General features: G+C 35.8%; 1 protein-coding gene across 3 annotated transcripts in view; it reads left to right on the forward strand.

Annotated features, from left to right (window-relative positions):
* Window positions 1–24633, forward strand: part of GSK3B (glycogen synthase kinase 3 beta) — a 195190-nt gene that overhangs the window by 86758 nt on the left and 83799 nt on the right. For all 3 annotated transcript variants that reach the window (XM_047874647.1, XM_047874645.1, XM_047874646.1), the window contains exons 3-4: window positions 1677–1760; window positions 20532–20642. In XM_047874647.1, coding sequence (XP_047730603.1) covers window positions 1677–1760; window positions 20532–20642 — 195 coding nt within the window. The remainder of the gene's footprint in view (window positions 1–1676; window positions 1761–20531; window positions 20643–24633) is intronic.

Genomic DNA, 24633 nt, shown 5'->3' on the forward strand with positions numbered 1-24633 from the left:
TTAAGGTGCCATTTGTAGGTCCAGGTTTGATTTTTTTTTTTTTTTTGGTTAGTATTACATAAATTATTTTCTTTAAAACAATTTTTTTTTACATTTATTTATTTTTGAGAGAGCGCACAAGTGGGGGAGGAGCAGAGAGAGAGGGAGACACAGAATCCAAAGCAGGCGCCAGGATCTGAGCTGTCAGCACAGAGCCCGACGCGGGGCTCAAACTCACAAACGGCGAGTTCATGACGTGAGCTGAAGTTAGATGTGCAACTGACTAAGCCACCCAGGAGCCCCTTCTATCATCTAAGAACTGGAGACCACTCTGTTCTAGGATAGTTCTGCTGATTAGGCTCCTCATCTGCTGTGCAACCCCCAGCCCCTCTTTTTTTGGCTTTTTTTTTTTCTAACCATAAAGCATTTTTTCCATCCAGATTCCCAGGTATATTAACTTTTATGTTTTGTAGCTCTTCTAATTCACTATTTTACCTGAAATTTTATATTTCCTGATCATATAGCTGGTACTTTTTAATATTTTTTCTGTTATGTAATTTGCCTTTATTAACTGGACTTTTGACAGCCAAGTATATTGTTGGAATGTATCTTCTTTGTTAATATATACTCTTCGAATTTATTACTGCAAAAACTTACGTTGTTGGGAAGCCATCATATTATTTGATGGTTTCTTTTCATGAAGAATGAACATAACTTTGAACTCCCCAAAGGAAAAATTATTTGTGTGGTTTATAAATTTATCAGGACTGTACAGTTTCTGGGATGTACTATTATAACTCTGTAAAACTTAGCAACTGAACCTTTCTTATGGGGCTCTCAAAAAAAAATTTTTTTTTTGACCATATCTTGGAAGATAGTGGGGCTTGTAAGAGCTCTTTGCACCCAAATTTATGTGTTTAGTGAGAAGCTTGATTTTTATTATAGTTGTGAAAGATTCCAGTAATAATAGCTCATTCCAGGTATCTCTGTCATAATATAGATCACTGTTTCTCAAGCTATTAGTTGTGAAGTATTAGTTAAAAAAATTTCCAGTACATCAGACTGATATTTTTGTAACATAAAATACAAATCAATTACTAGAAAAGTGAAATTAAAAAATACAAAATAATAGGCCCCACTCTTAAGATTCATAAATATGAAATTATTCTGTCAAATTGCTGTGAAAGATTCTAAGCACTTATTCTCAATTTCTGTGTTTATCTTATCGCAAGGCAGTAGTAAATAGTTCATAGACTAATAAATAGTTTGCAGGTCAGTACAGACCATACTTTTTATCTTGTTTAGAAAATTTTTGTTATTGTTTTAGTTTTTAAATTTTTAATTGAAGTATAATTGACATAATATTATATTAATTTCAAGTGTACAACATAGTGATTTGACAGTTATATACATTATGAAATTCTTACCACGATAAGTGTATTACGGTATTATTGACTATATTCCCTGTGCTGTACTTTTCATCCCTATGATTTATTTATTCTACAGTGGGCACTTTGTACCTCTTAATCCCCTTCACCTATGTTGCCCAGCCTCCCAACCCCTAGACCATACTTTTTAGTAACATATCCATGGCCTGTTCTTTGTAGTGTTTATTGTTATGAAATTTTAGTATCATAGTCAATATGGTGAATAGCATTTATCCTTTAAAAAATATTTTCATGTGTTTTCCTTTTCAGAACCGAGAGCTCCAAATCATGAGAAAGCTAGATCACTGTAACATAGTCCGATTGCGTTATTTCTTCTACTCAAGTGGTGAGAAGGTAGGTCTTGAAGAAAGTGTGTACTGAATATTGTGATAGACTTGTTATTCTAAAAATAGTCCTTGTTCTGCACCCGATCCCCCACGCTGGCCCAGTGAGTGAAACAGTTTTGCTAATATTAAATGGAAGAATTCTAAAGCATAAGCCCTAGTAATCCTGAGCTCAAGACATAATCATTGACTGTCAGTAGTTATATCAGAAAATGTTAATGAGATGATAAAGGGAAATGAATTTTGAAGAATTTTCTTTTTTGGAACATTTGTCTTTAGTTCTTTACACACACACACAAACATACACACTCATACACATACATATATTTATTTATTTTTTAAACTTCTGTGTTCCTTATGTGTTTCTGGAGCCACATGATAGTTCTAGTTGTTTATTAGAGGGTGGAAAATGATGTCATTTTGTTAAGTGGAAGTATTGGAGGGAAAGGGGAACAGGAGGACTTTAGTAAGACCAGAATGAGACTTCAACATTGGGAGGCAAATTTAACCTATCCTTGGTGAGGGAGAAAGTTAGAAAGGTACAGTATTATAGAGCTTGTTATACATGGTCATTATTTATGATTGCATTTAATTTTGTGAAAGCAAAGGATAATTTAAGAAGACCATGTACTGTGAATCCCTGACCCTTTTGGTTTTTCTCTTCAAATAATAATAATTAATGTCATTGTGCTCCCTGGAGATGGAAGCACAGAAAGTCTGTTTCTTCTGTTTTACCTTCTTCTTTCTGCCTGTTCACTGTCCCTTCTTCCCAAATTCAGTATTTTCCTTAAATTTCTACTTTACTGGTTTCTGGTGAGGGGGCAGGGCAAATAACAAACCACTTTATCTTTTTGGCTAAATAAATATGATTTTGGATAGGTTCATTTGATATTTTTGACGTCAAGTTGCACATACTATCTTAAGTTCCTAGATCTGTAATCCCTCTTGATTACTAAGCCCAGTGTTCTTTTTACTTCATGTAACTACTTCCCAGTGTATCAGAGTTTAATCATTTTCCATTAAATTTTAGTTAGGTTATTTCCTTAGAAGTTATTTTTTTCATGACAGAGCCTGTAATATGGGAAGATGCCTATGTATTAAGCTAAGACTGTGATATACATTCTGTAGATACATAAATGTTATTTATATATTTGTGTGTGTGTGTGTGAGTGTGAGTCACAGCTAATGTTTTAGCAATGATAATTAGCAAATTGGTTCCTTTGTGACTCTTGTTTCTCAGGTGCTTGTATTAGGGACTGTAAGCCTTTATAAGTATTTGAGCTCTTTTGTTTCTAAAGCCAATTATGAGGTTCATGCCACTTTTTTTTTTTTTTCTTAAAAACCTAGCAAACAGCGTGTTATGTCTTTAATCTTATTTGTTTTGATATGTCTTTACTTTTTCCTGGCCCTTCCCAAATAAAATTATGGAACATCTGTTATGTTCACAGCACTCTTACAATGGAATTTTGCATCCTCATGACTTTTTGTTGTTAGATGCTAGACATAATAATACCTCAGGGAGGAAAGTAGAGGTCAGAATTATCAAAGCCCCTAAACATTTTCTCCTGATTACTTTATTAGCTCTCCCTATATGGCAGATACTGTTTTTAGTACTTTACAAATATTAACTCATTTAATGCTTACAAAGATAAAGAGCAGAAAAAGAAGAATATCAAACTTTTGAATATAAGGCTGTGTTTGTGGTGGCATCAAAAGGCTTACCTATCTGGTTTTGGTCTGGTGGAAGCCCTGATCACACTCTGCCCTCACCCTCACTTAATTCTGCCTTGGTAGTGACAGTGGACTATTATTTCTGTATCCCAATGGATGATTTTCCTCCCTGTTGCTGTTTAGAGCTGCTTATTATTAAAAATGGTCTTATAGATAAAGAGCAATTGAGAAGTTATTAAAGGAGGTTAACCAGAAGGACAATGAACCTCTATTATAAAAAAGAAACTACTTTATAATGTTTTATTTATCTCAGAACTTTCTCTTGAGCATTGTAAATTTTTCATAGTGAAAAAAAGATTCAGCTTAATTTTGGATAGCTTCATTAACAAAACAGAAAGGGGAAAAAAAAGTTGTGATATATTGCTGAAAATAATGATCCTTCCTTAACAAAAAGAGGTTTTCTGAAGATATGCAGAAATACACAGGTGCAGGACCTCCTATGATCTTCTAGCCACCGAAAAGATGATTTCTTCTTGCTTTCCTCACCATCTCTACTTCCATTCTTCTGAATTGTTCTGGCAGGGCTAACATTACTCAAGAGACCAGGTAATAAACTAATATGTCCCATATGAAAAGACGGGTTCTGCTCTAGGGTTGAGAGTTCAGGTTTGTTCTGTTGTTGTTGTTTTTAAATATTTATTTATTTTGAGCAAGAGAGGAGAGAACGCTAGTTGGAGAGGGGCAGAGAGAGAAGGGGAGAGAGAACTGAAGCAGCCTCCACGCTCAGCATGGAGCCTGAGGCAGGGCTTGATCCCACAATCTATGAGATCGTGACTGAGGCGAAATCAAAACTCAGACATTAACCAACTGAGCCACCCAGGTACCCCAGGAGCTTAGGTTTGTTATTATCAGTTCTGACTCTCCAAGAGTAGATTACTGAGAGTGAACTTAGAACTACAGTTGTAGAAAGGGATATAAATGTCTTAGGAAATTCTTACAGACCTTTAAAGATGATTTCTGTCTGAAGAGAAGCTTGGTGTACTGCCTGTGTGTGTGTGTGTGTGTGTGTGTGTGTGTGTGTGTGTGTGTGTGTTTATGTTTATATAAATTTGGGGGGGAGGAAGTAACAAGTTAATAGTTTTGAGATGTCTCTGGGACAAGCAAATAGAAATACCCATTAGATATATGTATGATTTCACATGTAGTGGTGGTGGTGGTGTCAGGAAGTGGGGTGCTAAGTGGAGAAATGATATTGACAAAGTTGGGTTGATAGAGTTGTGTAGCCATGTGAAAGAGCTCTTAGGAGTTCTGGGAGAGAGGCTGTTTGAGACCAGCACAGCAAAGAGCCAGCAGTTTGCCAAGTATTGTCTGCTGGTCCTAGAATGTGTTGAGGGTGAGAAGAGTCCTCATTTGAGAGAGCTGTAGGGAAACCATTGCCTTTGGGTGGGATCCGGGTGGATCTGGGGAAAAGCAGTGTAAGGGCAAAGCAGTATAAAAAGCCTCCATGAAGAGACTGGGATTCAAAAGAGTTCCTTTTAGGGGTTTCAGAGAGCTTAGGGGACCATCTGGACAGGAGATCGGTGGTCAGAACAGGAGCCCAAAGGAGATGTGAGGAGGCAGTTAGGGGGATGATTTTAGAAATTTTGAGGTTGAGAAAGAGCAGAATTCAGTGTTTCAAGATTATAAGGATGAAAGGCTTAGTCGATGTATGAGTTCAGATATGAAATATTTTGTAACCTTTTCATCGTCATCATTATCTCTCTACCATTTTCTGTCTCTTCTATGCCTATTGTCTCACTTCTGTTTAGTCTCCTCCATCTACTTTCTGGGTTTTTGCTCCTTTTACTCTGGGTTCTGGGTCTCTCTATGTTTTGGTCTGGGTTTCTGTCCCTCTTTCTTGGTCTGTGTCACCCCCTCATTTGTTTTCCCTCTTGAACTCTGGTGTCTGTCTGTTGCTCTCTTTCTTGGTTACTCTCTCTGTGGATTTCAGCCTCATCTCTGGGTTTGTGTACTCTTCTTTCATTGGGTTTCTTCCCATCTTTCGTTGAATGCCTGATCCTTCCAAATCTTTATATGGATTCTCATCTGTCCTGAGCCTTCTTCATTCTCTTTCTAGCCTGACTTTTAACTTCTACATCTCTACATATCTCATTCTATTTGTACATGTTTTACAAAATTGTATGAATAATTATTTATAATCTTATTAAATATTGGAGATCTCATAATATTTCTGGTTATTGGTTATATAGTATGTATTTCACTGAATTGTTGAACTGCATAATACCCCCTAACTACTCCCACATTGTTATTTTTAATTTTAAAATTATAGCTAAGCTATCCCAAAGCTGCATCATAATTTTTGTGCATAAGCACTCTTTAGTTGTGGATGAAGTTAGAGTAGGATTGCTGTAATACTTGGCAGATATTTCCACTGATCACAGTTTGAAAGGTTATATCTGTTTTGGTGAACTTGTCTTTATTTTGCTCCACTCTGCCATTTTAAACAGTGTTTTTATTTAGGGATTATGAATAATCAGCTTTTAGCATATAACTGAGGAAAGGAGTAACCAGGATGACTAAAAGAAGGATGAATTAAGTCAGAACAGAGACCAGAGGTGTTACTTAGTCTTAGTTGTAGTCTTCTGATTGGAATTACTAGTGTTTGCTATAGTAACTAGAGCATCATGTAGTCAATTAGTATACTTTAGATTACCCAGTAGGTTTTAGTAACTGATTTAGTTCAGAAAAAATAGCACTCTTTCTCCTTGACCAGAGGAAAAATGGGATTTTTGAATGTTTTGAAAGTCTAGGCTTAATATACTTTTGTGAATTCTGAGTACCCTAGAGAATGGTGTTTTTTCAATATCAGTATTTCGCAGTAGAAATTCCTTTCCCCCTAAATAAAATTTTATGAAGAACCCCTATTCTATAAATAGAACAGATAAAAAGGAAAATTGCTTTGGTTCAAACTGGGGTATGGGGCCAGCTGACTTTGCTTTTCCTGAGTTGCAGCTCACCTCTGTAGAACCCTAGGACTCTGAAGGACATAGTTTGTAAACCACATTGTGTCTTTACAGGAGCCTTAAATTTTATTTAAATTAATTTTTTAAGAAAAATTTTTATAAGTAAACTTACGTGTGAAAATATCGTACCTTTGTTCATCATAGATTGATTACTTGGATAATAAAGAAATTGCCTTCCTTAAAATAAAACTCTCCCTCTACTTGCATGAGAGGCAGTTAAATAGCAAGGATGACAAATTGATTTCATTCCTCATATTAACTTTGTTCTATTGATAGTAACTGTGTAGAGGGCTGTATGCAGAGGAAGATTCTACCACTGCTTTTGGGATCAGAGAGAAGAATGCTGTGCTTGATTATGCCTGTTTGTCACTAGCCCTGGAGAGGAAAGGGTAGGAGTGAATCTGTTCTGAAAATTAAAGAGCACTAGCTGGATTTGCATCCCAATTCTGCCACTTGATAGCAGTATGACTGGGCAAGATACTTACTGTAGTAAGCCTTTTCCCCTTCTCATCTATACAGTAAGGGTTTTGTAAGAAAAAAGTGTAATAAGTTTAAGTGCTTATCATAGCACTTGGCATATAATTAACACTTAATAAACATTAACTGACTATTTTACAATTTATTGTTTAATAATAACAAATATATATTACACTTGCTCTACATCAGGTATTGCTGTAAGCACTTTACATGTACTTTATAACGCACTTAAACTTTACAGCGATCCCGTAAAGAATGAGTACTGTTACTGTCCCCCATTTTATGGAAGAAGAAACTGAGGCAATTGCAGTTAAGTAAGTTACCTGAGAGTCCTACAGCTATTGAGTGGCAAAGTTAGGAGTCAACTCTAGAAAGTCTGTCTCCAGGGTCTGTATAGTATGCTATATATACTATTTAGCACAGAATGTAAATTTCTCCAGGAGTAGTGTACTAGAAATACAACATTTAAAAATATCTCAGTAATTATTGCTAAACAAGGAGAAGTTGTATAGTGTCTACTTTGGAGAATTTTTAGAAAAGAGTAAATAGCCTTTTGTTCTATGACAAAAATTATAGCAGCAGTGATAATAATATCCAAAATTTATGTGGTGCTTACTGCCACATAGTTGTAGACTCTTCAGCTATTAAGTCTGTGTTCTTTCCAAATACCCACTCTCTGAAATCTTCGAAGTTCGTTTTAATTTCAGCCTGTTGGCACTATATAGTGTTTTAGGTACAAAGACAAAGTATAAGGTCTGTCTAAATGAATTTGAGAAAGACAAGAAAAGAAATATACTGTAAAATGACAAATGGAGTAACAATTACTTGCACTATGAACAGAAATACTATAGAGAAAAGTAATAAATTATCCAGAGTGGTCAGCGAAGGAATTACATAGGAAAAATGATACTTACGGTTTTGAGGAGGAGCTCTTTAGATAAATAGTACAGTATAAGTGTGCCAGGTTAGAAATACAGGATGTTTGAAATGCTTGGTGAGGTTAAACAACATAGTCTGTGTAGAAGAGATACAAGTATTTTGAAAGTTCTGGTATATAAAGTATGGGAGTGTGGGTCTAGTAGTGGGAGGTGAGGCTAGGGATGTAGAAAGGAGTTCATAAGTGATTGATTGGATCAAGGTCAGCCTCCCTATGTGAAAAGTGTCTTTTGTTACTTTTTAATTAAATGAAATCTCAAGTTCTAGAAATGGTGTACGTATAGAAATGCTGTACAAAGTTATAACTGTGTACACCTGGTCTGCTTTACAAAATACAACTCTCCTCCATTCCTTTATCTTCTCTCTTTCACCTTCCTTATTTTGTGAAAATCACTGGTAGCAGAGAATTTTATTTACTGAAATAAAGACGTTGTGTAAATAACTCCACAATTTTGTTACTTAAAATTTCATGTTGAATTCTATTAAAGTGGTATACATATTATCTGTATGAAAATTTTCCTGATGATCAATGCAGGCTTTTCAATAGGATTGTGAACTAGAGAATGAATGTATAGATAATGCAAAATTCTTGAGGTAGATGAATTGTCAAGGGTCTTCATAAATTATAAATGATAGCAAGTGAGATGATAACTGTCATTTGTTTGAAGATGTGAATCTATAGGTTTCTTTTGAATATCAGTTACCACCTTGTTTTTATGTTATTTTAATATATTTTAATGAAACTATAAAATATTACAGTTCATATTAGAAAAAAATTGAAATAACACAGGACAGTAGATAAAAGTAAAATCTTTAACCTGATATCTAAATCCTCAAATCCCTCTCTGTAGAAGTAAATTTCCTGTATTCATATATGAGCATGTATATCACATGTTAATGTAATAATACTCATATTATTTTGAAACATGTTGCCCTCATTCCCCAAAATATAACAATATGGTGTTTTATGTCTATATGCATAGACACTGCACCTAATTTCCCCCATTGTTAACATCTTACATTAGTATGGTTACATTTGTTAGCATTAATGAATCAAATTGATACATTATTATTAACTAAATTCCATAGTTTATTTAGATTTTCTTAGTTTTTCCTAATGCTTTTTTCTCTTCTATGATCCCATTTAGGCTACCACATTACATTTAGTTATTTTGTCTGTTAGGTACCTCTTGACTGTGGCAGACTTTTCCTTGCTCTTGGTGACTGACAGTTTTGAGGAGTACTGGTTGCTTGCCTCACTATTGGGGTTTGTGTGATATGTATCTCATAATAAATTGGTTATTTGTAAAAGTCCACAGTGCTGTGTTCATCACATCATATCAATGGCATATACCATTAGCACAACTTGTGGATGTTATTAACCTTGATCACCTGGCTGACCTAATACTTTTCAGTTTTCTCCACTGTGAAGTTATACCCCTTCCCTCCCACCCCTGCAGCTTTCCATGCTCTGTCCTTTGTAAGGAAGTTACTTTGGAAGGAAACCTACAGCTCAGAAGGAAGGACTTATGTTCCTTCTCCTTAAGAGCAGATTGGCTACATAATTATTTGGATTTCTTCTGCATGAGACATGGTCTTTTCTCCCCCATTTATTAATCTTTTTAGTCATTTTATTGATCGGACTATTCCAGCTTTGGCCTTTGGGAGCTCTTTCCAGTTAGCTTCTGTCTACTTTTGACATACCCTATTCATGTGGGCTTTTGTTTAGTTTTGCTTTTGAGCATGTCTCTACTTTCTGGCATGCAGATTATTTTTAATTTCTTGCTCTACGCAAATTTCCAACTGTCTTTTAAAGTTTGTTTTCATGTTTATTTATTTTTGAGAGAGAGACTGAGAGACTGAGCACTAGTGGGGGAGGAGCAGGGAGCAAGGGAGACACAGAATCTGAAGCAGCCTCCAGGTTCTGATGGTCATCACAGAGTCCAATGCGGGGCTTGAACTCATGAACCACAGATCATGACCTGAGCCCAAGTTGGACGCTTAACCAACTAAGCCACCCAAGCACCCCTCCAACTGTCTTTGTGTGTGCACATGCAAAGACATATTTTCATACACATGATTCCTAGAAATGGCATTGCTGAGTTGAATTGGATCTCTGTACATCTCTTTGGGATGTATTATATTAGTGCATTGATTTCCCAAAAGGTTGCAATAGTTTGGGGTTTTCAGCACAAGTGTATAATAGTTCATATTGAACAATGACCCTGTCCCAATACATACTTTTCTCAGATTGAATTTTCTTTTCTGGTTTGTTAGGTGAACAATGATAGCTCATTGTTATTTTTATTATAGTTCTTTAATTATGAAGGAGGTTAAACATCTTTATTTTTATTGGCCATTGGTAGGACTTAAGAGCCATTTGTTTATGTCCCTTTTAATTTTTTTTTTTCATCGGTATGTTAGTATTTTCTTACTGACTTCGGTCATAATTAATGAGTTATTTGTATTTTAAACAAAACAAATTAGGGGCAGCTAGGTGGCTAAGTGAGTTTAGCATCTGACTTCAGCACAGGTCATGATCTCGCAGTTTGTGAGTTCGAGTCCTACGTCGCGCTCTGTGCTGATAGGGCAGAACCTGCTTTGGATTCTGTTTCTCCCCCCCCTCTCTCTCTCCCACCTCTACTCGCAAGCACACTCTGTGTCTCTAAAAAAATGAAATTTAAAAACATTAGTCATTTGTCCTATATGAGCAGAAATTTTTTTGCCAAGTTGTCAATTTTTAAAAAGTATAGTTGATATACAATGTGTGATAGTATTTTTCAGTGTACCATAGTGATTTGACAACTACGTACATTATAAAATGCTCACCATGATCAGTGTGTTTACACCTGTCACCATACAGAATTATTAATGATATTATTGGCTACATTCCCCATGCTGTATTTTTCATCCTTGTAACTTACTTATTTTATAGTTGAAGTTTGTACCTCTTAATCCCCTTCACCTATCCCCCCATTCCCCTCCCCTCTGGCAACCATCAGTTTGTTTTCTGTATTTAGAAGTCTCTTTCTGTTTTGTTTGTTTGTTTTTTCTTTTAGATTCCACATTTATGTGAAAGCATATGATATTTGTCTTTCTTAGTCTGGCTTATTTCACTAGCATAAACTCTCTAGGTCCATCCATGTTGCCACAAATGGCAAGTTTCATTCTTTTTTATTGCTGAGTAATATTCCGTTGTGTATATATGCCACATCTTTTTTACCCATTCATCTATTGATGGACACTTATTTTGCTTCCATGTCCTGGCTGTGGTAAATACTGTTGCAGTAAACATAGGGATGCATATATCTTTTCAAATTAGTGTTTCTGTTTTTCTCAAGTAAATACCCAGATAGTGGAACTAGATTGTATGGCAGTTCTAGTTTTAATTTTGGGGGGAATCTTCATACTGTTCCACAGTGGTTGCACCAGTTTACATTCCCACCCAGCAGTGCATGAGGATTCCCTTTTCTCCACATCCTCGCCAACACTTGTGCTGTTTCTTGTCTTTTTGATACTAGCCATTCTGACTAGTGTCAGGGTGGTATCTTACTGTGGTTTTGGTTTGCATTTCCCTGATGATTAGTGAGATTGAGCATGTTTTCATGAGCCTATAGGCCATCTCTGTGACTTCTTTGGGAAAATATCTATTCAGGTCTTTTGCTCATTTTTAATTGGATTATTTGGGGTGGTTTTGGTGTTGAATTGTATGACTTCTTTATATATTTGGGATATTAACCCCTTTTCAGATCTATCATTTGCAAAGATCTTCTGTCACTCAGTAGATTGCCTTTTTGTTTTGTTGATGGTTCCCTTCACTGTATAAAAGCTTCTTATGGGGCACCTGGGTGACGCAGTCGGTTAAGCGTCTGACTTCAGCCAGGTCACGATCTCGCCGTCCGGGAGTTCGAGCCCCGCGTTGGGCTCTGGGCTGATGGCTCGGAGCCTGGAGCCTGTTTCAGATTCTGTGTCTCCCTCTCTCTCTGCCCCTTCCCTGTTCATGCTCTGTCTCTCTCTGTCCCAAAAAATAAATAAATGTTGAAAAAAAAATTAAAAAAAATAAATAAAATAAAAAAAAATAAAAGCTTCTTAGTTTAATGTAGTTCCAGTTGTTTACTTTTGTTATTGTTGCCCTTGCCTGAGGAGATGGAACCAGAAAAATATTGCTAAGGCAGGTATCCAAGAATGTACTGCCTATATTTTCTTCTAGGAGTTTTATGGTTTATGTTAGAAAGTGGTCTGGTTTCATTCTTTTACATGTAGCTCTCCGTTTTTCCTAACACCATTTATTGAAGAGATTGTCTTTTCCCCCATTTTATATTCTCACCTCCTTCATTGTAGATTAATTGACCAAGGTAGGTTTAATTCTGAGTTCCCTGGTTTTTCCATTGATCAATGTGTTTGTTTTTGTGTCAGTACCATACTTTTTTATTATGGCTCTGTAGTGTAATTTGAAGTTTGGGATTGTAATACCTCCAGCCTTGCTCTTCTTTATCAAGATTGATTTGGGTATTTGGGATATTTTGTAGTTCCATACAGATGTTAGGATTATCTCTTCTAGTTCTGTGAAAAAATACTCTTGGTATTTTGATAGACATTACACTGAATCTGTAGATTGCTTTGGGTAGCATGGACATTTTAACAATGTTAATTCTTCTAGTCCGTGAGCATGGTACATTTTTGTTTGTGTTGTGTTCAATGTCTTTAATCATTGTTTTATAGTTTTTAGAGTATAGGTCTTTTACCACCTTGGATAAATTTATTCCTAGGTATTTTCTTCTTTTTGATGCAGGTATAAATGGGATTGTTTTCTTAATTTCTCTTTCTGCTACTTTGTTATTAGTGTGTAGAAATACAGCAGATTTCTGTATATTACTTTTGTACCCTGCAATGTTACTGAATTCATTAATTAGTTCTAATAGTTTTTGGTGGACAAAAATATTGTCCTTTTTTAAAATTTGGCTCTTTTTTTTTCTTCCGGAAAGTTGTATAAAAGTTTTATGTTTTTATATAATCTTAATGGCATCATTTTCCTTAATAGCTTATAGATATTTTGCCTCCAGGATTGCAAACACACTCATGTTTTCCTCTGGTAGATTTATAGTTGGTATTTTTTTAACTTTTGTAGTTTTGGTATTTATTTTGTGTTATATATAATGTGAGATGAGGATGAAGCTTGCCATTATCTTGTATGCCAGGTACTTGTCTCCCTTTCCCCATTCCCACCCCTCGCAAGGAAAAGAATATTTCCCTTTCCCTAATCGACCCACTTTACTGTTAGTGTTATTCCCATCTCTGGCCTACTCTGGCACACCCATTGGAGAAAAGGCATTCATTTTTAAGTTTTTTGTTTTTTGGGTTTTTTGGGGAGGAGGTTTGCTAGTCAAGTTCCCAAACCCAGTTCTGAGGAGAATCCTGGGCTGTCTACTTTGTTGAATGTCTTCTACTGGGGTTCTATGATAAGCCGCTTTGCATTCCATCAAATTTTTAGAATTATAGCATGATTTTGCTTAAAGCTGCAGCCTCAAGTAATTTTGTTTCCTTGACCTCCTTGACCTCAAAAATCATCTGTCTATTTTCCAAATGTTGGATAGAGTTGTCTCAGCTCTTGTTTAGTTGTTAGGTGTGATCAAAGTTTTATCACTTAAATTTATTCCTGACTGAATGGTTTTAGAGTAGAGTTCACAGAGGAGTGATTACCAGCAATTAGAGAGTAGTTTGTTAATTAAAGTGACAACTAGAAAAACTGAACCACTGAGAGAAATACTCCCTAAATTGTACATCATGTAATATTTTAGAGATTTCTGAATAAGATCCATTTTGTATATTAGCAGAATTCTTTTTAAAAGATATATAGCAGGGGCGCCTGGGTGGCGCAGTCGGTTAAGCGTCCGACTTCAGCCAGGTCACGATCTCGCAGTCCGTGAGTTCGAGCCCCGCGTCGGGCTCTGGGCTGATGGCTCAGAGCCTGGAGCCTGTTTATGATTCTGTGTCTCCCTCTCTCTCTGCCCCTCCCCCGTTCATGCTCTGTCTCTCTCTGTCCCAAAAATAAATAAACGTTAAAAAAAAAAAATTAAAAAAAAAAATAATAAAAGATATATAGCATGGGGCAGCTGGGTGACTCCGTCGATTGCACATCCGACTTCGGCTCAGGTCATGATCTCACGGTTTGTGGGTTCGAGCCCCGCATCAGGTTCTGTGCTGACAGCTCAGATCCTGGAGCCTGCTTCGGATTCTGTGTCTCCCTTTTTCTCTGCCCCTCCCCCACTTGTGCTCTGTCTCTCTCTCAAAAATAAATAAAATGTAAAGAAAAAAAAAGAAGCAAAATTAAAAAAAATTTAAAAGGTATATAACAGTGACTCCTTAGTAAATTTGGGGGAAGCCTAGTAATTGTCCTTTGAAATTAGTACTTTCTCATTATGTGAGAGACTGTTTTCAGGCATATCCATTTTTACATGTTGTATTTTTATATTTGGCTTTTAAATCTTATAGCTAAGCTGTGAGTATTCACATATTGTCTAGTAACCTAAAAGAGAGAGACTACATTGAGAAAATGGCAGACCTAGGATATTTTAGAAAATTACAAGTGATAGAAAAGCTGAGTCGTGGTCCTTTCTTCTCAAAATATTAGCATACCCTGTCCTATGAATTATATTTTTCATGAACCTCCCAATAAAACTACTTTTGGAATGTGAAAATAGTAGTCTTTTCTGTACTTGATGTTTCCTACAGATGGGCTTTCCTCAGGGATTATTCCTATGACTATTAAATTTAGCAGAATATCTGTCTGTAAGTTTAATAAGAGTATTTAAAGAACATGATATTGTTGAGCCCATTTATTTCAAATCAAGAGCAGTGATAGTGTTATTAGTTGGCTGCTTTGGTTTCCAGCCTTAGGATCCAGTTAGATTAAAAAAAAAAAAAAGTGGATGTGATTTTAATACAAGCACAGAACAATGAAATCAAAGGTATTTACAGTGCCTTTAACGAGACACCTTCAATGTTTCAGAAAATGAAGACATTCAAAATGACAGTTTTAAATGTATATGGACATTTATACTTCACTTACAAAATGGACAGATGTCCTGCATGGTTCTAAAGAAGTTGCAAGTTTTTGAGAATTAATGGAGTGAATAAACAAAATATATTTGAGCAAAGAGACAGGTTTATGTTAATCTGCAAAGCAGTAGTCTAAATATAATTTAAATCCCATATTTCTCATAGTGTAGTGAATTAGAACATTCAACCTATAGCAGACATGGTTTCTTTAATCTTTCTTTGGTGTATTCTGCTTTTTTAATATTAGGAATAAAATACATTGCCTAAAAATGGATACTTATCCGTATGTCAAATGAAGCCTGAACTGTGCCAAGTGGAGTGGAATTATCTTTACTGATCTGAACATAATAGTTCAACTGTAATCTAATATTGCATGAAGTTTCTCATTAACTGCACCTCAATGTAGATTGCCTTTTGAGTTCTCTTCATTACGCCTATCGTTTATTTTCCAACTGAATTGCTGTCAAGTCTTACCTGTCATTCTACATAATAAATTGATACTTTGAGTTTAATCATAGGGTTTTGTATTTATCTTTGTTAAATATTATATTGTAGGTTTCCTGGATATTAGAGTTCTTTAAACTCTTATTTGGTCTTCATTTTAAGCCATTCTTCTTGGGTTTGTGTCAGTCTTTGGTGATTGTGTTAAAGTCAGAAATTGTAAATTGCCACATTCATCCCCTGATGTGTTTTATTTGGCTAGTGCATTCTGTTAATTTTTTGTGAATTAGGATGCTTACAGTTAAGTTTTGTACTATCTATCTGATTTATTAACCACTACCCCTTACTACAGTACCCATTTTGGCCTCACACATTTACATTTGTTGCTTAGCCATTGAAGGCATTTGCTTTTGCGACCCCTAATATACGAAATCATTTTTGAAAATATTGATTGGGACAGGGGAAGGACAGAGCTTATACAACTAGAAATTAGAAACTCTTCTCGAATTTGACATTAATGTTTTCATTTTTTATTCTTCATTTTTGGTATACTGTTTAGCAAATTAGTTAAATTGTAATACAGTGCTATACATATCTTCAGGTCATTCATAAATCATAAATATATCATAATTAACTCTGTCAAATGATTTATTAAAATTAAGAAACCCTGTAACTAGCTAATCAGGTTTTTTTTAAAGGATAGTTTTAACACCTGTGTTAGTGACCTTTCTGAAACCCATAGCTTACCATCACTTGAATTCTATGTACACATCCCTTTGACACCAGCTGGATGTTCTATTTATGTGTTCCTTTTATTGGACCTCAACTTCACTTGAAGCTTCTTGTCTAAACTTCATCTCTGAAATTAAAAAAAAACTTTGATGTTTTTAAATTTATTTTTGAGAGACAGAGCGTGAGTCAGGGAGGGACAGACACAAAGGGAGACACAGAATCCGAAGCAGGCTCCAGGCTCTGAGCTGTCTCAGCCTGACACGGGGCATGAACCCACGAACCACAAGATCATGACCTGAGCCAAAGTTGTACACTTAACCGACTGAGCCTCCCAGGCGCCCTGTGAAATTTTCTTCTCTTAGCCTGCAGTATTACTTTCACTACCTTTAGTTCTGCAAATGACCTTATTTCTTATTTTACAAGAAAGAGCGTCCTTAAACATATACTTATTTTACTTACAATTCTCACTAACTTAATTTATTTTAGGTGTACAGGAAAAAAAATGTGGTGTCATTTTTTTCTAACAATGATAGTAGTGAAAATTTAGAGACTGTTTAATTAATTTCAACTTATTTGTTTCTCTGGTTCTCTGTTACTCTCATGTTTAGCTAGCCAATATACTTGCCCCTCCCAACCTCCCTTTTCTTTCAGTCCTTATTGCCTAAGCCCTGATGTAGGCCTTGGATTCTTACAGGTTTCTAGAGGCTGACACTGCTTTCACTCTTAAACTTCCTAACTCCTCCTTGCCCCCTTACCATATCCCACTTTGCACAGTGCTGTTTGAGTTAAAGCCGACTTGTAAGACTGACATCCTAATTCTTAAATAATATTCATTGCCTCTGAGTTTAGTTTATTCACCAAATATTTATTGAGTACCTACTATGTGGTAGGCAATATTCTAGGTGGAAAAGAGCAGTGAACAAAAGACAGTCTTATTTCTCATTGAGCTTAGTTGGGGGGAAGCAGACAATGTAAACTATGTGGTTAGAAAGCAATAAATATCTTGGGAAAAAATAATATGGGGAAGGTAGGTAGGATTGTGGGGTAGAGGAATTGGGGAGAGTCCCATTAAGGAAAGCCACTCTAAAACAGTAACACTTTAGCACAGATTTGAAGGAGGTGAGGCAAGTGAGGTGTGTGTTTATGTCTCGGGGGAGAATATTCTAGGCTGAAGGAGTAATCAGTATAGAGGCCCTGAATGTGAAAGCCTGCCAAATGTGGTCAAGAAATAGCAGGAAGCTGCTGTTGTCACTAGAGATGAGTGAGCAATGGGAACAGCAGTAAAGTAGAGGACAGGAAAATAAGGAAGTATGTGTGGAGGCCTTTGCAGACCACTAAGAATAAATCTTAGTGAGATAGAGTGGAAGAGCTACAATCTAACTTCTGTTTTGTTGATATTAGATTAAAGGGTAAAGATGGAAGCAAGGAGACCATTTAGGAGGATATTGGCAATAATCTAGGTGAGAAGTGGTAGTGGTGGAGACTAGGGTTGTAGCAGTGAAGATGGTAAGAATTGATTAGATCCTGAATAAATTTTAAAGGTGGAAACATTAATATTTTTTTGGTGTATGTATATGTGTGAGAGAAAGATGGGGGTGGGAAATTAATGATGATTCTAAGGTTTTCAGCCTGGGCAATGTTAAGTGCACAATTTGACATAGTAGCCTGGAGTTAAAAGCAGAGGCCCAGCATATATATGAATTTGGGAGTCATCAGTGTAGAGTAGTATTGAACCTTCGGACTGGATGAAATCATCACGAGAGTGAGCTTACATTAAGAACAGTGATTGGAGGACTGAGCCCTGGGATCCTCCATTCCTTAAGTGAATGAGCCAGAAATGGAGAGCAAGAAGAGTAGTCTTTGAGGTAAGGTGAAAACCAGAAGAGTATAGTGTTTTAGAACCCAAGTAAAGCAGGCATTCGGAAGAAGGGAACATGATCCAACTATGTTAAATAGTGGTGCTAAGTCACGTAGAAAAGGAAGGATAAAATGATGACTGAAAATTGGCATTGGATTCAGCAACAAGGAGATTACTGATCTTGAAGAACAATTCTGCTCGAGCAGTGGTGATGAAATCCTACTGGAGTAAGTTTCAGAGAAAATAAGAAGAGACTGGTATTGGAGAATGTCAGTTTAGACGCCTCTTTGGAGGAATTTTACTGTTATAAGAGGCCAGAAAATATGGTGGTAATTAGTGCAGTTAGAAGGAGTTTTCTTTTTAACAATGGGAGAAATAACAGCAAGTTTGTGTACAGATTGTAATGCTCCCAAAGAGAGAGAAAAATTAATGGAGAGAGATAGGAAAATTGCTGAAGCACTGATTGTGATTAGGAAAAGCAGAATAGTATGTGTGTGTGTATGTGTGTATATATAATTATTATTTTATGTTTAGTAGGGTTTACCTTAAAAAGGAACTTAGTTTAGTTAGAGAAGGGAAGGAAGAGCATATGGAATTAGATGATGTAGATGGGTGCATGTAGTGGTGCAAGCAAGGACATCAGCTGAGGGTGAAATGGAAAGAGGGGTATCGGAAATCAAAGAGAAGGACAGAAAAAATCAAGTATGGTACTTTGGAAAAGTGAATGGACTAGGCAAATATATTATTGCTGGGCCAATTGAATTTCTTGATGATGAATTTAATGTGAGAAACAAACACCACAGTTTTAGCCACATTCAGCAGTTTGGGTGCAGGCATGGAATGGATGGAAAGCTGGATTTAACCACGGTTGTGGCTTATTGAACAGATATGACTTGACACACTTTTTCATAAAGGGCCAGATAATAAATATTTTTGGTTTTGCAGGCTAAAGTCTCAGTTATAACTATTCAGCTCTGCCAGCGTAGCCCCAAAGCAGCCATAGACAATACGTACATGTATGAGCATTGCTTTGCTCCTTAAAACTTTATTTATAAAAACAAGCATCAGGCTTTTGCTGTTGTTTACTGACCCCTGTGTTAGAGAGTGAGGATAATGGTAGACTGTGGAATTTAAGCTGGATATGGAGAGAAGAGAGGAGAAAACGGGAGTGAGCAATAACGCAAAGGTAATAGAGTCAGTGGCATACTCTCTCACTAAACTGTTTCCTGTGCTCCACTGTATTCATTGATCTCATATCTTGTATACAGTTTTCTCTATGCCTTAAGTGCTCCTCTCGTACTCAATTTAGATGTCATCTCTTTTATACCTACACCCTTATTACTTCCTTTGCAGTGGCTACTGACATGGAAAATGTCAGTATTAACATGAAAAATTTTCAGTAACTGCTGAAAATGGAAAATTTTCACTTCATTTTGGTAGATAACATGATTTCAAATTGGGAAGATTGTGAAAGTTTCTTTACTTACAGATTTTCCCATTCAGTAGCCAATTCTGGATTTGCATGTGATTCTCAACTTTGTTTTCTGCTTCATTTTATCTATCTGCTATTGTTCACGTGAAGAGAGTAAGGGTAGCACTCTGTCCCTCTTTCCTACTTTGTACTTAGTTGGAATTCCCTTCTTTGTCTCCACTGATCTTGGATTCGTGTCTTTAGGCTGCTGAGAAAGGATGTTTAAACAAAAGACCTGCAATAAACTTGTGACTATGGTAACTCGCCTCCTTAATAAGTTATTCTTTTTCTTTCAGTTACTTGTAGAAAACAGTGGTTATTCTACTAATTACAGACTATTAGACAACCATAGAACCTTGTAGAAGTTAGAGAAATTTTGAAGACCATCTAGCCCAATTTTTCATATTATAGTTAAGGAACAAAGCCTAGAGAGATTGACTTGCATACATTAGCACAGAGCGAGGGCTGGAAATCTTAGCTCCCAGTTCAGTACTCACTCTACTACAGTGACAGCTTTCCTTATAGGATATGAGGGTACTGGTTCTCAAACTAGAAAATATGAAATTTTGTGGGGCACTGGGGTGGTTCAGTCGGTTAAGCTTCCGACTCCTGATTTCGGCTCAGGTCATGATCTCTTGGTTCCTGAATTCAAGCCTCATGTTGGGCTCTGAGCTGACAGTGCATGGCCTGCTTAGGATTCTCTATCTCCCTCTCTCTCTCTGCCCCTCCCCTGCTCTCTCTCTCTCTGTCTCTCTGAAAAATAAATAAATAGACATATTAAAAAAAAGATGAAATTTTGTGACAGGTGATATCCTCTTATAACCAAAATAATAGTTTAAATATAGTTAGGAATCTTAACAGTATTGAAATGGCTATGTTTTTTCCATGAAATTATTAGTAAAAAGGTAGACTTGCTTTCACTACTATAGTTACATTCTGAATTATTTTTGTATAATTAAAATTGAATGCATGAATCTTTTCTTAAAAATCCGAATAAGTAGGAAAAAATCTGAATAAGTGACTATATAGAGATTTTACTCTAATTTGAATACTTAAAAAACTAGTTTCTAAGTTTGTTTTTTCTGTTTGTTTGTTTTTAATAAACTCTTTCAGAAAGATGAAGTCTATCTTAATCTGGTGCTGGACTATGTTCCGGAAACAGTATACAGAGTTGCCAGACACTATAGTCGAGCCAAACAGACGCTCCCTGTGATCTATGTCAAGGTATGTAAAAATGGAACAACTTTCCACTTTAAAAAGTACTTACTATGAAGCAAGAAAAGTGCTGGATGTGTTTTAACTATATTATTGCATCTAATGCCAAGGGGAGAAGCTGCAAAGTAGGTATTGCTAGAGTTTTGTTAAATTCTTGTATACTTTTTAAAGTGTGAAACCTTCACCTTTTAAACTTTCATGACTCAGATATTAGAGATAACTTGTCATCTTTCTGACAAGTGAATTTTTCATAGACATTTATGCATTTTAATTTCGTTAGCCATAGCACCTTTTTATTTAATTTCTGATACCTTTATTATGCCATAGACCAAAATAGGAGCAAGCATATCATACAAAATTATAAAACATCTATATGTGATCAAATTAAATATTATATCACCATTTATAGATATGTTGTAACTGTAGCTAAAGTTTAAACTTTCTATAATTTTAAATATGCACAGATGTGCATATTAGGGTGTTACTTAAATTTTAGTACCTAATGTCATCTCATGGAGACACAGAGTGTCACAGACTGGCTAGGAATTTACCCAGCATAATTCTGATTAAAGTTGTGATCGCTAATTAGAAACATTTTTATTGTTATTATCATTATTATTATTAGGTTCAGATCTTTATTTATTTATCTATTTTTAATAATAATTATAATAATTTTCTTTTATTTATTTTATTTTTTTTTCAATATATGAAATTTATTGTCAAATTGGTTTCCATACAACACCCAATGCTCATCCCAAAAGGTGCCCTCCTCAATACCTATCACCCATCCTCCCCTCCCTCCCACCCCCCATCAACCCTCAGTTTGTTCTCAGTTTTTAGGAGTCTCTTATGCTTTGGCTCTCTTCCACTCTAACCTCTTTTTTTTTTCCTTCCCCTCCCCCATGGGTTTCTGTTAAGTTTCTCAGGATCCACCTAAGAGTGAAAACATATGGTATCTGTCTTTCCCTGTATGGCTTATTTCACTTAGCCTCACACTCTCCAGTTCCATCCACGTTGCTACAAAGGGCCATATTTCATTCTTTCTCATTGCCACGTAGAATTCCATTGTGTATATAAACCACAATTTCTTTATCCATTCATCAGTTGATGGACATTTAGGCTCTTTCCATAATTTGGCTATTGTTGAGAGTGTTGCTATGAACATTGGGGTACAAGTGCCCCTATGCATCAGTACTCCTATATCCCTTGGATAAATTCCTAGCAGTGCTATTGCTGGGTCATAGGGTAGGTCTATTTTTAATTTTCTGAGGAACCTCCACACTGCTTTCCAGAGGGGCTGCACCAATTTGCATTCCCACCAACAGTGCAAGAGGGTTCCCGTTTCTCCACATCCTCTCCAGCATCTATAGTCTCCTGATTTGTTCATTTTGGCCACTCTGACTGGCGTGAGGTGATACCTGAGTGTGGTTTTGATTTGTATTTCCCTGATAAGGAGCGACGCTGAACATCTTTTCATGTGCCTGTTGGCCATCCGGATGTCTTCTTTAGAGAAGTATCTATTCATGTTTTCTGCCCATTTCTTCACTGGGTTCTTTGTTTTTCGGGTGTGGAGTTTGGTGAGCTCTTTATAGATTTGGGATACTAGCCCTTTGTCCGATATGTCATTTGCAAATATCTTTTCCCATTCCGTTGGTTGCCTTTTAGTTTTGTTGGTTGTTCCCTTTGCTGTGCATAAGCTTTTTATCTTCATAAGGTCCCAGTAATTCATTTTTGCTTTTAATTCCCTTGCCTTTGGGGATGTGTCGAGTAAGAGATTGCTACGGCTGAGGTCAGAGAGGTCTTTTCCTGCTTTCTCCTCTAGGGTTTTGATGGTTTCCTGTCTCACATTCAGGTCCTTTATCCATTTTGAGTTTATTTTTGTGAATGGTGTGAGAAAGTGGTCTAGTTTCATTCTTCTGCATGTTGCTGTCCAGTTCTCCCAGCACCATTTGTTAAAGAGACTGTCTTTTTTCCTTTGGATGTTCTTTCCTGCTTTGTCAAAGATTAGTTGGCCATACGTTTGTGGGTTTAGTTCTGGGGTTTCTATTCTATTCCATTGGTCTATGTGTCTGTTTTTGTGCCATCAGATCTTTAAAAAAATTTATTGAAGTATGATTTTTTTTACCTATGACATTGTGAAAATTAGGAGTTAAGTTTCAAAGTCTAGATATCTAAATATAATTTTTTACATTTTATCCTTTATAGTGATGACTCTAGAAAACAAAATGGCAGTGACTCTAAATATTTTAAGATTGAGTATTGAATTTTACTTAATAATTACAATTTTAAACTTTATAGTAATAAAATGGGTACCAAAGCAGGAGTTTGCTAGCTAATTTTGACAAGGAGCCAGGATTCCTGTTGAATTCAGTGCTAGGAATTTAAAACTGAGTTGAGTTTGTGGTTCAATTGATCATAGTAAGAACTAAAAAGACACAGTTTTTGTACTACAAATTTACTTCAGTATTTTATTCTGGTTTTAAAATAGCAAGGCCCTATTCAAGATAACCAGCATAATAGAATATCCCTATGAAATCCCTAAATCTAGAGTAATCTTTGAACTTCTCAGTTTATTTATTTATTTATTTATTAAAAAAAATTTTTTTTTTTTAACATTTATTTATTTTTGAGACAGAGAGAGTCAGAGCATGAACAGGGGAGAGTCAGAGAGAGAGGGAGACACAGAATCTGAAACAGGCTCCAGGCTCTGAGCTGTCAGCACAGAGCCCGATGCGGGGCTTGAACTCACGGAGTGCGAGATCATGACCTGAGCTGAAGTCGGACACTTAACCGACTGAGCCACCCAGGCGCCCCTGAACTTCTCAGTTTAGAATGGTGATGGTTTCATTCTACCTGCTCATAGCTCATATTATTAAATGTGGAGCACTGGCAAATTTATGAAGCAGAAAAAAAACCCTAGATTTAGTTCTTGAAGTTAAGATCCAACTGCTTTTGGGCAGTTACCACTCCATTCTCTCCTTAACTTCCATGTTGGTAGCTTCCATATTGGTAAAATTGTACTCCTTTCTTTCCTGCTCACTATATAGCATTATGGGTCTATAAGGTGAATTTACCATATGAGAAAACATTTTTGGAACTATAGAATAAAAGTAACAGAAGACCATAAAACTAGATTTAAAAAGTGACACATTGAGAACATTTAATAAGAAGTGCACAGTGGTTCTACTAGTTTTTTTGTTCTAACTCTAATTCAGCAAATAAATGGTAAATGATTGCAGCATAATGTGAAGGTTAATAAAATATTTTATTCCTCCTCTGGTAAGGAGAAAAAAGATTACACAAATAACTATAAAACAGGAAAAAAAAAGTGTTACAAAAGTGGTTAGATATGTCCTATTCTTTTAAAATGGTAAAATTTCCAAGAGAAGGTTATAGTAATACCTCTATTGAATCTGTCCTCCAAATTTACTTACCTCCTAGCAGATCTCTATTGCTCCATAGCTGAGCCAGTACCTATTTTCCCACCAACATAAAATGTGCCAAATGATTTTCTTATCCTGTATCTGTCTACAAAAATTTTACTTACTGCAGGATCTTTTAGCTCCTCTAAACATTTTTTTATTGAAGGTTTCAAATAGAAATAAAAAAGAAAATGAAATAATGAACCCCCATGTCCCCATTATACAGCTTCAACAATGACTAGTTCATCGCTATTCTTTTCATCAACACCACGGTTTATTCCCTACTTGCTTTATTTTGAAGCAAATCACGGATGTTATTTTCATCTGTAACTATTTCAGTATATATGTGTACATGATAGGGACTTTCTTTTTAAAAACTTAGCTATAATATTATTGTCTTTACCTATACAATAAATAGTAAATCATCAATATTATTAAATATCTAGTTACTATTTTTATTCCCAAAATGTTATATTACATATGTTTATAATTGGGATCTACATATTTTAGAATTGGGATCTAAGTAAGATCCATATAATTGATTTATGTTTAATGTTTCTTTTTTATAGACTCACTCT

This window comes from Prionailurus viverrinus, chromosome C2 (assembly GCF_022837055.1).
Source record: "Prionailurus viverrinus isolate Anna chromosome C2, UM_Priviv_1.0, whole genome shotgun sequence".
In the NCBI taxonomy this organism is placed as follows: Eukaryota; Metazoa; Chordata; class Mammalia; order Carnivora; family Felidae; genus Prionailurus; species Prionailurus viverrinus.